General features: G+C 44.2%; 1 protein-coding gene across 1 annotated transcript; it reads left to right on the forward strand.

The window, feature by feature from the left end:
* The first annotated feature begins 327 nt into the window (after window positions 1-327).
* LOC124551123 (glycine-rich cell wall structural protein-like) lies at window positions 328-4,217 on the forward strand. The gene is made up of 2 exons (XM_047126073.1): window positions 328-371; window positions 2,612-4,217. Exons 1-2 carry the CDS (start codon window positions 354-356, stop codon window positions 3,770-3,772), a joined length of 1,179 nt encoding a protein of 392 aa, XP_046982029.1. The 5' UTR covers window positions 328-353; the 3' UTR covers window positions 3,773-4,217.
* The last annotated feature ends 8,539 nt before the right edge of the window (window positions 4,218-12,756 follow it).

The following is a 12,756-nucleotide window of genomic DNA, read 5'->3' on the forward strand; positions in this document are numbered from 1 at the left end:
AGTGCGCGCTCCGGTCTGCTCCAGTGAAAGTAGTTCGCCGCCTCCTTTAGTGGCCGCTGCAGCTCACCGGGAGGTAAGGGGGGAAAAAATGCAGTCCACGCGTGTGTGCGACCTCTTCCCCCGCCAGCGTCCGCCGGTTTCCGATTCCCCACCCCGCGAGAAGCGCGCCGCACCTCGCTAACGGGTCACCTCGCGGGTGGGGGATGGTTTTGGCCGGCAAACTCCTCCCTTTCTCCGCGACCATCCGCTGCCCGCGCCCAGTTCGGTGGGTGTTTGTGTGTATATAAACTGGCGGCACTCTGGTGGAGGCATCAGTTGAGATCCTCTCGCAGCATCCACAGCATCTAAGCAGGATGAGGATAACTGCGCTGGTAAGTTCTAGTAGCACCACAGGGCTCAGTTCTTGGGCCCATTCCGCAGTTTCACAAACTATATTCAAATGGAGAAAATTAGAATACTTTTCTGGTCAATATCACAACTTTGGTCTGTAAGGACTCTCAGTCTTCTGCAGCCTCATCTAGGAAAAATCTTCTTAACTTTGTAGTGTCTCACGGATAGGCAGCTTCAGAACACTGGATGAGCGCAACAGATCCGGTAGTTTCTTGCACTACTACAGTGTTCAATTCAGGGACCAAATCTGACGGCTTCCACAGTTATACAAACCAGTTTCAAAAGTATAAAATAAGAATGCACCTGGCAAATCTTCTCTAAATGGTCTACAGAATCCATAATAGTTCTCATCCGTCAGGCAGTTCTTCTATTTTCTTAATTTTGTAGTGCATCATCTGGTACACTCGTGCAGAAAGGAGCCTGTTGAAGAACGCAGGGCAGATACTGTAGTTCATTCCTGTAGTGGGGACCAGTTCAGGGACCAAATTTTCAAACATTCTTGTTTGGAGATCTGTTTCAAAATCGATTACATCAAAAGTGAGTTCTTAAGCTAGTCCTTTAAATCATATCCTATGATCATTTTTCTGAACTATATTCTTTTCTACACTCGCTACATTCAAGAGGGCGAATTCTCTTTTCTCATTCGGTATTCGGTTAGGAAGCTTGTCTGAAAAAGCAGCTAAGATTACAGTGTGTCTTAAATTCGACTATCATAACTCCTCTTGTAAATTTCTCTATCGCTGCAACACTCAAACTTGAGGAAAATTAAATTGTGCATTTTGAGAAGGCAAGTTTGTTACATCTCTGCCGTCTTTCGCTACTAAGTAACCAGTCTTGTATGTCTTCCCAATACCCTACTTTTCTTCTTCAGTTTTCCATACTTTCTTGAACTTTCATACTCTAATCCCACTTAGCCCACTCTTTTCTTGCTGCATTAATATTTTGCAGCATCAGTCATTAGGTATTTTTTTAAAGTGTCTAAACCAACTAAATCACATCGTTGCAGTTGTTTCTTAATATCACCTCAAGTTCTGATTCTGTCTCTCATTTATTCATTTACTTTTCAAACCCTTCTTATTATTACAAATTCGCATTTCCAGTATTCCATTTCACTGCTGTTACTTTATTTTCCTCCCTGATTTTAATTTGTCGCATTCCTTATAATTTTCAACTGTTGTTCTGCATAATAGTCTCTTCGTATTGATTAGTCCACAGCATGCTCCATATTTCCTTTATGAGCTGCAACAAATATCTTGAAATGTCATTTGTAAAATCACTATTTTTACATTATTTATTTATTTATTCACTGCAGTCGCTTCCTTGATAACAACAGTGACCTGTTTCAGAACAAATTCCATTTATATAAATCATGAAGACGATTAATGTTTAGAAAGCTGATTATCTACACTACTCTCATGAAGTTACTCCATGACGTCTTTGTCCACTCAGTCTGAAAAAATTGCTTATTTTAGTCTGCAGTCCCATTTTTGAAATTTTTGTTTACAGTATTGCCTCCCGATTTTGACAAACAATAGGGTCCACAGGCGATTTGCTTGCACAAAGTCAGCATTCTTGCATCCCTAAAAATTCCTAAGACAAAATGAACAAAAAGGGTATTTTGAGCTCTGCAAGATAGAAGAATGTTTGCTGTTATGGCTCTTGTTTATTGTAATTACATGTTTGTTTGGTCCAAAAATATTTGATTCATTTTCTGACGCATTTTGGCCACTCTCCATACTGAGGAGTAAATGAAACAGGCTGATGTGAAGTATATTGCCAATACAAGTCGTGACACACTTTATTTATGATTTTTACAGACCAGAATGCGCAATGTCTTGTAACAAACTATGGCTCTGAGCTCAAATGGCTCTGAGGACTATGGGACTTAACGTCTGAGGTCATCAGTCCCTTAGAACTTAGAACTACTTAAACCTAACTAACCTAAGAACATCACACTCATCCATGCCCAGGCAGGATTCGAACCTGCGACCGTAGCGGTCACGCGGTTACAGACTGAAGCGCTTAGAACCGCTCGGCCACTGCGGCCGGCGACTATGTCACATCCTTTTAAGATCAGCAATGGTTGAAATGCCAATAAAAAATTTTCACACAGACAAACATATTATAAAAATTCGAATATTCGAATATGCAACTATGACACCTGCACCTCAGTCTGCGTTCTTACAATGTATTTTTAAAGGAGTGTTCGTCTGTTCGACAGGTATGCCTCGCGGCTGTGCTTCTGGCATCGGCCACAGCTGAGGATGCTGCAGGAAAGGGGGCAGAGGCCACCAAGAAGGACAAGCGTGGGATTCTCTATGGAGGTTACGGCCTGGGAGGTGGTCTAGGAGGCGCTAGCCTCGGGAGCTACGGAGGAAGCCTCGGAGGCAGTTACGGTGGCAGCTACGGAGGCGGCTACGGAGGCGGCTACGGCGGCGGCTACGGCGGTGGTTACGGCGGCGGCTACGGCGGAGGCTACGGCTATGGTGGAGGCTACGGCTACGGTGGAGGCATCGGCCTGGGCTCCGGCGGAATCGGTCTGGGCAGTGGCTTAGGCGGAGGCCTCGGAGGAGGTCTCGGCGGTGGTCTCGGCGGTGGTCTCGGAGGTGGTCTCGGAGGTGGTTTCGGAGGAGGTGCCGGCATCGGCCTCGGCGGAGGCGTCGGGGCTGTAGCCATTGCTCCGACCAGGACCGTCGTCCAGACGGTGACCGTCCCGGAACCTCAGCCCGTCCCTGTCCCGGTGGAGCGCCCCGTCCCGGTTCCTCAGCCCGTCCCCGTCCCCGTCAGTCGCCCCGTGCCTGTCCCGGCGCCTTACCCAGTCCGTGTGCCCCACCCTGTGCCTGTTCCAGTCCCCAGACCTGTCCCAGTTCCAGTGAGTCGCCCTGTCCCTGTGCCCGTTTCCCGTCCAGTCCCCGTTCCAGTCCCACAGCCGTACCCCGTGCGAGTACCCCACCCCGTCCCGGTGGCCGTTCCCCAGCCTTACCCCGTAACTGTACCTGAACCCCGCCCCGTAGCTGTGCCCGTCCCAGTCTCCAGCGGAATCTCCTCCGTCGGCATCGGCAGTGGAATCGGTGCCGGTGGTATTGGCGGAGGAGCCGCACTCATCAGCTCTGGCATCGGTTCCGGCATCGGTTCCGGCATCTCTGGAGGCATCATCTCGTCCGGATCACTCGGCGGTGGATACGGAGGCTCCTACGGATACGGTGGTGGATACGGTGGTGGATACGGAGGTGGATACGGAGGTGGCTACGGCGGCGGCTACGGCTCTGGAGCCATCATCTCCTCCGGCATCAGCAGTGGAAGCCTCTACTCTGGCAGCCTCTCGGGCGGCTACGGTGGTGGATACGGTGGCGGCTACAGAGGCCACTCGAAGATCTGGTAAAATCCTCACCACCCACCTCGCACCATTGATCGACAGTTCTGCACCGCCTCCATCTGCGCTATTGCCTCATACACGGAGTTGTCACATCGTCGCCGCATTTTCGTAGATGGCCACAACTAGTCCCACTCCAGAAGCGAAGACAGCACCTTCCGAACAGATCTGCAGCTGTGGTTCGGTGGAATGGGCTTCAGATCTCAGTTGACAGATGGAAGCAGCTTTCCCCCCACACAGTTTGGCCGCTTGTCTTACCAGCTTCATTTTCACTCTTGTGGCAAGAAAATACTGGGTTCATTTTCCTTCTCTTCCTTTAATTGAACATCTCATGCATTTCTTCAAAGTCATACATCTGCACTTCATCTGCACTTCATAATGCCTGCACATTTCTCTTCATGGATATTTTGTACTGTACTGTTTTTGTACCTCTTCTGCGTGTGATATACTTTGTAATTATTTTTAATACCTGAAATACAGGATTTTTAAGAAAATATACCTAGTGACTTAATTTGGAGCTCCATACCCTATCCCATGCAACGTTTTATGATATGCCTTTGACAATTTGTTGATCTAGGTTGGAGGAAAACATAAAACGGCGGCTGTTCAACAAAACTGTTGTTCTAAAATACTATATGTTTTTAATTTTAATTTGTAGTTTTTATTTTCGTGATATCATGAGTGCAATATCACACAATTAATAATTTTCCGTCGTCTTGTAGAGTCGTGTAGGCACCTTTAGCGGATGTTGTCAAAAGAAATAAAAAGAAATGCATATTGTAACTTTTATTATAATTTTATGAACTTAGTCTTTAGCACCAAAAATAATGAAATAATTCATTTAACGATTCTGCCGCAAAATGGTCCCAGAAGGGTATTAGCATTACACTATTCATTTAGTAGTCAGACATCTGGGAAATAGGGATACAAAAAAATAGAAGAAAATATATTTCTCGTATCCACAAACAATTATTTAAAACTTTCTTCCATTGACGTCACCAAGTTGGGAAATAGGGTTACAAAAAAAAGGAAAAAATTTATATTACTCGTATCCACACATAATGCTTTAAAAACTTCTTCCATTGTTCTCGAATTATTTCTTAAACAAATGCGTTTCTTATGTTTGAACATATTGAAAGCCTGTTTTACTTACCTTTACTACGATGAGTATTTTTAACAAAAAACAAGGTAATCTCGTTCTATTATATTTGCTAATTTGTGAAAAACATTACGGCGGTACGTCTTCAATAATTTACAGATCTGCAATGGCAAATACAAATTGCAAATACCTTACGAAATTGGACAATAATCTAAGGTTAATGGTTTTTCATACATAAACTGAAAACTTATATGTTTCGCTTAGGATGTCATTTTATTATGACACAGAAAAGTGTATCCTGTATCAAACACAGCAACGTTAAGTTTATATATGAAAAAGGATTAAACTTACATTACTGCACAGTTCGTAAGATATACTACTTGATATATACACTACTGGCCATTAAAATTGCTACACCAAGAAGAAATGCAGATGATAAACGGGTATTCATTGGACAAATATATTATACTAGAACTGACATATGATTACATTTTCACGGAATTTGGGTGCATAGATCCTGAGAAATAAGTACGCAGGACAATCACCTCTGGCCGTAATAGCAGCCTTGATACGCCTGGGCATTAAGTCAAACAGAACTTGCTTAGCGTGTACAGGTACAGCTACCCATGCAGTTCATCAAGAGTAGTGACTGTCGTATTGTGACGAGCCAGTTGCTCGGCCACCATTGACCAGACGTTTTCAATTGGTGAGAGATCTGGAGAATGTGCTGGCCAGGGCACAGTCGAACATTTTCTGTATCGAGAAAGACCCGTACAGGACCTGCAACATGCAGTTGTGCATTATCCTGCTGAAATGTAGGGTTTCGCAGGGATCGAATGAAGGGTAGAGCCACGCGGCGTAACACATCTGAAATGTAACGTCCAGTGTTCAAAGTGCCGTCAATGCGAAGAAGAGGTGACCGAGACGTGTAACAAATGGCACCCCATACCATCACGCCGGGTGATACGCCAGTATGGCGATGACGAATACACGCTTCCAATGTGCGTTCACCGCGATGTCGCCAAACACGGATGCGACCATCATGATGCTGTAAACAGAACCTGGATTCATCCGAAAAAATTACTTTTTTCCATTGGGGAACCCAAATTCGTCGTTGAGTACACCATCGCAGGTGCTCCTGTCTGTGATGCAGCGTCAACGGTTACCGCAGCCACGGTCTCCGAGCTGATAGTCCACGCTGCTGCAAACGTCGTCGAACTGTTGGTGCAGATGGTTGTTGTCTTGCAAACGTCCCCATCTGTTGACGCAGGGATCGAGACGTGGCTGCACGATCCGTTACAGCCATGCAGATAACATGCCTGTCATCTCGACTGCTAGTGATACGAGGCCGTTGGGATCCAGAGGGTGTTCCGTATTACCCTCCTGAACCCACCAATTCCATATTCTGCTAACAGTCATTGGATCTCGACCAACGCGAGCAGGAATGTCATGATACTATAAACAGCAATCGCGATAGGCTACAATCCGACATTTATCAAAGTCGAAAACGTGATGGTACGCATTTCTCCTCCTTACACGAAGCATAACAACAACGTTTCACCAGGCAACGCCGTTCAACTGCTGTTTGTGTATGAGAAATCGGTTGGAAACTTTCCTCTTGTCAGCACGTTGTAGGTGTCGCCACCGGCTCTAACCTCGTTTGAATGCTCTGAAAAGCTAATCATTTGCATATCACAGCATCTTCATCCCGTCGGTAAAATTTCGCGTCTGTAGCACGTCATCTTCATGGTGTAGCAATTTTAATGGCCAGTAGTGTATTTTGCAATAAAGCCCCGTAATTATTTTATTATGGCACGTTCACTTAAAAATGGCTCTGAGCACTATGGGACTTAGCATCTGTGGTCATCAGTCCCCTAGAACTTAGAACTACTTAAACCTAACTAACCTAAGGACATCACACACATCCATGCCCGAGGCAGGATTCGAACCTGCGACCGTAGCAGCCGCGCGGTTCCGGACTGCGCGCCTAGAACCGCTAGACCACCGCGGCCGGCGGCACGTTCACTGACAGACTTATTTTACACCTCTTTTATTTCCTTTGGTGTGATTTCATTTCACCAAGACGGGGAAGAGCCTGCAGCTAGGACTGGTTTCTTTTAAGATGCACAGTTTTTGTAAATTTCAACGTAGCAACAAGAAACGTTAGAAGGTGAAGAACAAATGGTTCAAATGGCTCTGAGCACTATGGGACTCAACATCTTAGGTCATATGTCCCCTAGAACTAACCTAAGGACATCACACACACCCATGTCCGAGGCAGGATTCAAACCTGCGACCGTAGCAGTCCCGCGGTTCCGGATTGCAGCGCCAGAACCGCACGGCCACCGCGACCGGCGGTGAAGAACAAAGAGTTGGAATTATCTAAACAGGTGACCATCGTCTGCTGCTAATGATTCGGACAGTGGTCTTCGTGCTGCTGATGTGAAGGGTTGTGAAACTGCTGGCTCTGCAGCTTGGTTGGAAAATAGTATCTGGAGGCATCTGAACAAACTCCAGGTAGACGGAAGGGAGTTACGGCACCATGCTGCGATTAAGAACGTTGAAATAGGATGCCGACTGAGCAGCTGATATTCGTGGTTGGAGATTAGAATTTGTCTGGCTGTAACCCGAGATTTGGGGTAGGGGAGAGAGGAGCTACAAGTTCCGATTTTTAGTTCAGCTCAAAATTCGTTAAGACTACTTGATTTTAGTATTCATGCGATGCAATCAAATTAACTTATGTATGTAACTTCGATATTAACGAAGGTTTTGTTGTCATTTGTTGTGAGATTTGCTTTAGTAGTAATGTTTTAACGTCTAAAGTCGTAAAATAATAACTTACCCCTACTTGGGGCAAGTTGTTAACAAGCCAGGATTAGTTGTTACCATAGTTGTTAAAACCGTTATTTATGAAATAAAAAACAATAAATGATTAAACCATATCTGTTTATTTAAGTAATAATCAACAATGTCGCACGAATCATCGGGTGAACATTTGTATGTCATATAACAAGTAACTATAATTTGTACTCAAACAGCTATTAACCCTTTAGTAATTAACAGATTCTCAAATTACTTGTAACTACTTAGCCTTGATAGTTAAGTCTTCAATCATATCAGCCTTGTCTTAGGCTGAAATTGTCTATCGCTGTCACTGGCAGAAAACATATATACTTATAATTCATTAATGATCACAAGATATATCAACCACAATCACAGTTCGGGCATACGTAGGTTAATAAGGCTACATCTAGAATGGACCAAGTTCTTACATTCTTGACACTGAATCCATTCTTCCCGAGAAAGTGAACTCGAGTAACTGTCACAGCACACTAGACGATAATACTCTAAACTGCCCTCTCCACGCTCAGACCTTTCACTACTCGTTTGTAAAACCTTTCGTTTAACACACTTCACTTCCGAGCATTTAATTTCAGTGCACATTGGTACGCTAACTTTTTGACTCCTTCTGGCAGAAGACCAAAGAAAATTGAAGCACTTTACAACAGATATTCTGCTAACTTATCTTCCTGTTCTTCAGTAAAGACCAATTTTAAATTTTTCTAACCAATCGCAATATTTCCTACCCCAGATCTTTGCTTTTGGAATATCTGTATAACATCATGTAACAAATATTTAATTCTTTGGCAACAGTTTTCATTTTCCTGCCATCGTTGAGAACTGCGTCTGCTGCTTTTTGCATCAACTCCTGTGACACAGAACCTCGTGTTGTTTTTAGGGTATACGTCCTCATACTACAAATGAAAAAAATAACGATACTTATATTCCATTATTGGTACAAATGAACTGGGGAAAGTTGTTTCGAGGTCGCAACGTCCCCCGAAAAACGGAACATCTAGCCCTCATCACACGTGTTGAAATAAAAGCAAGGTATTGGTTACGTTACGAAACGTAGGTAATTTACGCATTGTGTAGCAAAACAGTAGATAAATCCTTACCATAAAACACTGAAACATTAAAGGCTACTCGTTAAAATTCGTGAGGTAGATCAAAAATACCAAATACGAAAGTATTTACTTGCGTGAACCAGTGACGCACGTGCTGTCGTTCTGATGTTCAGGGGACCACTAGCCTGTTTACAATGGCTGCCGTGGATGCGCTGTGGTGTTTCATTCCACGGCGTCTTTACTTCATATTCATACCTCTTTCCATCGGGGAGTTATTTCAGTCGGAAAAACTTAAAAAATGGCTCTGAGCACTATGGGACTGGACTTCTGAGGTCATCAGTCCCCTAGAACTTAGAACTACTTAAACCTAACTAACCTAAGGACATCGCACACATCCATGCCCGAGGCAGGATTCGGTTCCAGGCTGTAGCGCATAGAACCGCTCGACCACCCCAGCCGGCGGAAAACCTTACCCCGGTACTTTTTGCCCCACTCTCACGTAATCGAATATGACGTGCTTATGATTGTACTGGGAGACTGAGTCCATTATGATCAGGATGTGATTCACATGTACCAAATAAGGGTATCTATGACCTGTGTATTTTTCTTCGTGGGAAATTTGTGTAACAGTTTTTCTGTGTTCACTACTCGTCGTATATAAGTTCAACCAGTAGCTTTCGATGATATTCCCCTCCGCGTTCTTCTTCATTAGATATACAAAGAAGATGGTGAATAGCTTTCAAAGCTCCTGTTGTAACTTGGACATAACAGATCCTGGAGGCCGAGAAAATGAAAGTAAAATGAGAGTGACGCTGAATGAAGCAAACGACTGCCAAGTGTAATGTTCAACTGACAACCAGTGTGACAAGTTGCGATGCTTTTCGCGGATGTTAGTGACAAAACGAAATCTTTGAGAATGAACTGAACACTTACTACCAAATACGACACAGCATGTCGTTCTTAGCGGAGAGAATCTTCAGAGGTGACCTGATAAGGAAAGAATGTAAGCGCAGCAGAAGCGAATGAGAAATCATTTTCAGTGACGATGTTGTTGTTGTGGTCTTCAGTCCTGAGACTGGTTTGATGGAGCTCTCCATGCTACTCTATCCTTTGCAAACTTCTTCATCTCGAGTACCTACTGCAGCCTACATCCTTCTGAATCTGCTTAGTGTATTCATCTCTTGGTCTCCCTCTACGATTTTTACCCTCCACGTTGTCCTCCAATACTAAATTGGTGATCCCTCGATGTCTCAGAATATGTCCTACCAACCGATCCCTTCTTCTAGTCAAGTTGTGCCACAAGCTCCTCTTCTCCCCAATTCTATTCAATACCTCCTCATTAGTTATGTGATCTACCCATCTAATCTTCAGCATTCTTCTGTAGCACCACATTTCAGAAGCTTCTCTTCTCGTCTAAACTATTTATCGTCCATGTTTCACTTCCATACATGGATACACTCCATACAAATACTTTCAGAAACGACTTCCTGACACTTAAATCGATAGTCGATGTTAACAAATTTCTCTACTTCAGAAACGCTTTCCTTGCCATTGCCAGCCTACATTTTATATCCTCTCTACTTCGACCATCATCAGTTATTTTGTTCCCCAAATAGCAAAACTTCTTTACTACTTTAAGTGTCTCATTTCCTAATCTAATTCCCTCAGCATCACCCGACTTAATTTGACTACATTCCATTATCCTCGTTTTGCTTTTGTTGATGTTCATCTTATACCCTCCTTTCAAGACACTGTCCATTCCGTTCAACTTCTCTTCCAAGTCCTTTGCTGTCTCTGACAGAACCTCAAAGTTTTTATTTCTTCTCCATGGATTTTAATACCTACTCCGAATTTATCTTTCGTTTCCTTTATTGCTTGCTCAATATACAGATTGAATAACGTCGGGGATAGGCTACAACCCTGTCTCACTCCCTTCCCAACCACTGCTTCCCTTTCATACCCCCCGACTCTTATAACTGCCATCTGCTTTCTGTAAAAATTGTAAATAGATACGGGATGCAAATAGATACAAGCGACTTCCACAAGCCCGCATCTCGTGGTCGTGCGGTAGCGTTCTCGCTTCCCACGCCCGGTTTCCCGGGTTCGATTCCCGGCGGGGTCAGGGATTTTCTCTGCCTCGTGGTGGCTGGGTGTTGTGTGCTGTCCTTAGGTTAGTTAGGTTTAAGTAGTTCTAAGTTCTAGGGGACTGATGACAGTAGATGTTAAGTCCCATAGTGCTCAGAGCCATTTGAACCATTTTTTTGACTTCCACAAACGGTTGGTTGTTACGCAGGGCGTGTGGGAATAAACATCGCTGATCCGCTGTTCATGTGCCACTGGGGGCCGAACCGCTCAATAACCCTTGGTTTTCATTGTGGGGTGGCGGTGGGGTGGGTGGACTGCTGTGGCCTGTTGTGGGGTTGTGAACCGCTACGGCGGTACGAAGCCTCTCCGTCGTTTCTAGGTCCCCGGTTTAAACACACAATACACACCTAATCTGAGTAGCTTTCTACACTACTGTGTAGAGAAGGGAAGAAAGAAGCATGGGATCCGGAAAAGACTCCAGCTTCTTAAACAATATTGATGACTTAGGCTCGGTGTGTCAAGGAGGCGATAACATTGTTTTGGCTCATCAGTGAATATTTACATGGTGACACTGAACACCGCTGAGAAAATGAGATTTTCAGTGATATATTGTGAGCATTTCGGCAGCGGGAACACGTGATCTGCGGTGACCGGTTTGAGAGTAACTTTATTTCATCTGGTTTCTTAACCAGATTTATTTTTGTGTCTGAACTGTACTGAAGCTGTCCGTCCAACTGTGCAAATTTCGACAGTAAGAGCTGTGTGTCTTGCTTGAAATCAAACTTGTTCCTTTAACCCGCTGTTCTTGGTGTTATACCCACATTACTCCTCGCACCCACGTTTTTATTGAGTACAGCTCGTACGTGGCTCGTATTTTGCTCTGCAATGTTAGTTGTGCGGCGGCATTAGTATTTGGCAGTATGATTAACTTAACTTACGAATAGCTGGCTGTACGCTCCTCGTGTGATACTTCACTTAACGCAGTGGAAGAGCGTATTACATTATTACTGTTGATCGAGCCACCTCAGACCACAGGTCCCTTACATGAGGGTTGGAACTTCAATAATAGCAACTATTTATTTATAGCTCGTACAAAATAGATACATGTTTCAAAGTTTTACTGACCTTCAAAGTAGTCACCAGCATTGTGTATAACACGTTGCCAGCGATGTGGAAGTCGTTGGATACTCTTAGCAGTGCCAGTTGTATTTGACAGTTTGAGCGGCGAGGTCTGTTGCCCGACGAATTTGTAGCAGTTCTGAAGCGAACGCCGTGAAATGTTTCCTTCAGGTTAGAAATTGAGTTGAACTTACGAGAGCGTAAGTCAGGGGAGTGAAGTAGATGGTATACCACTTAGCAGCCCCATCAGTCAAACAAATGAGTAACAAATCAGTTGGTGTTGGGACAGCAACCAGCCACAAATTTACTTTCAGTTCCTTTGTTCAAGGGTACCGTTGCCGGTATCGAATCGTTATAATTCATCTTCAGACGGTTTTCACGCTTTCCTTATAACATGGGGTGCGTTTTTTGCACATGTTACGAGGAAACCGTGTAAACCGTCTGAAGATGAATCATAACGAGTCGAAACCGGTAACGGTTCCCTATGAATAAAGGAACTGAAAGTAAATTTGTAGCTGGTTGCTGTCCCAACACCAACATTTGTCTTCAAATAACAGCAGCGGGCTCCAACCATGTCATCATATGACAAAATTGCACAAATCAGTGACAGCTCTCACTGTACGGGCTTGACCATTTTCCTGCAGAATGGTTGTCAGGTCCTGGAGAAAGTGTCATCACTTCTGTCTCTAAGCTGGTCGTAGGTTGTGTTCCAAAAATGAACAGCATAGAGACAGAAGTAATGACACTTTCTGCAGGACCTGACCATCATTTTGCAGGACAAT

The sequence above is a fragment of the Schistocerca americana genome, chromosome 9 (assembly GCF_021461395.2).
Source record: "Schistocerca americana isolate TAMUIC-IGC-003095 chromosome 9, iqSchAmer2.1, whole genome shotgun sequence".
Classification (NCBI taxonomy): Eukaryota; Metazoa; Arthropoda; class Insecta; order Orthoptera; family Acrididae; genus Schistocerca; species Schistocerca americana.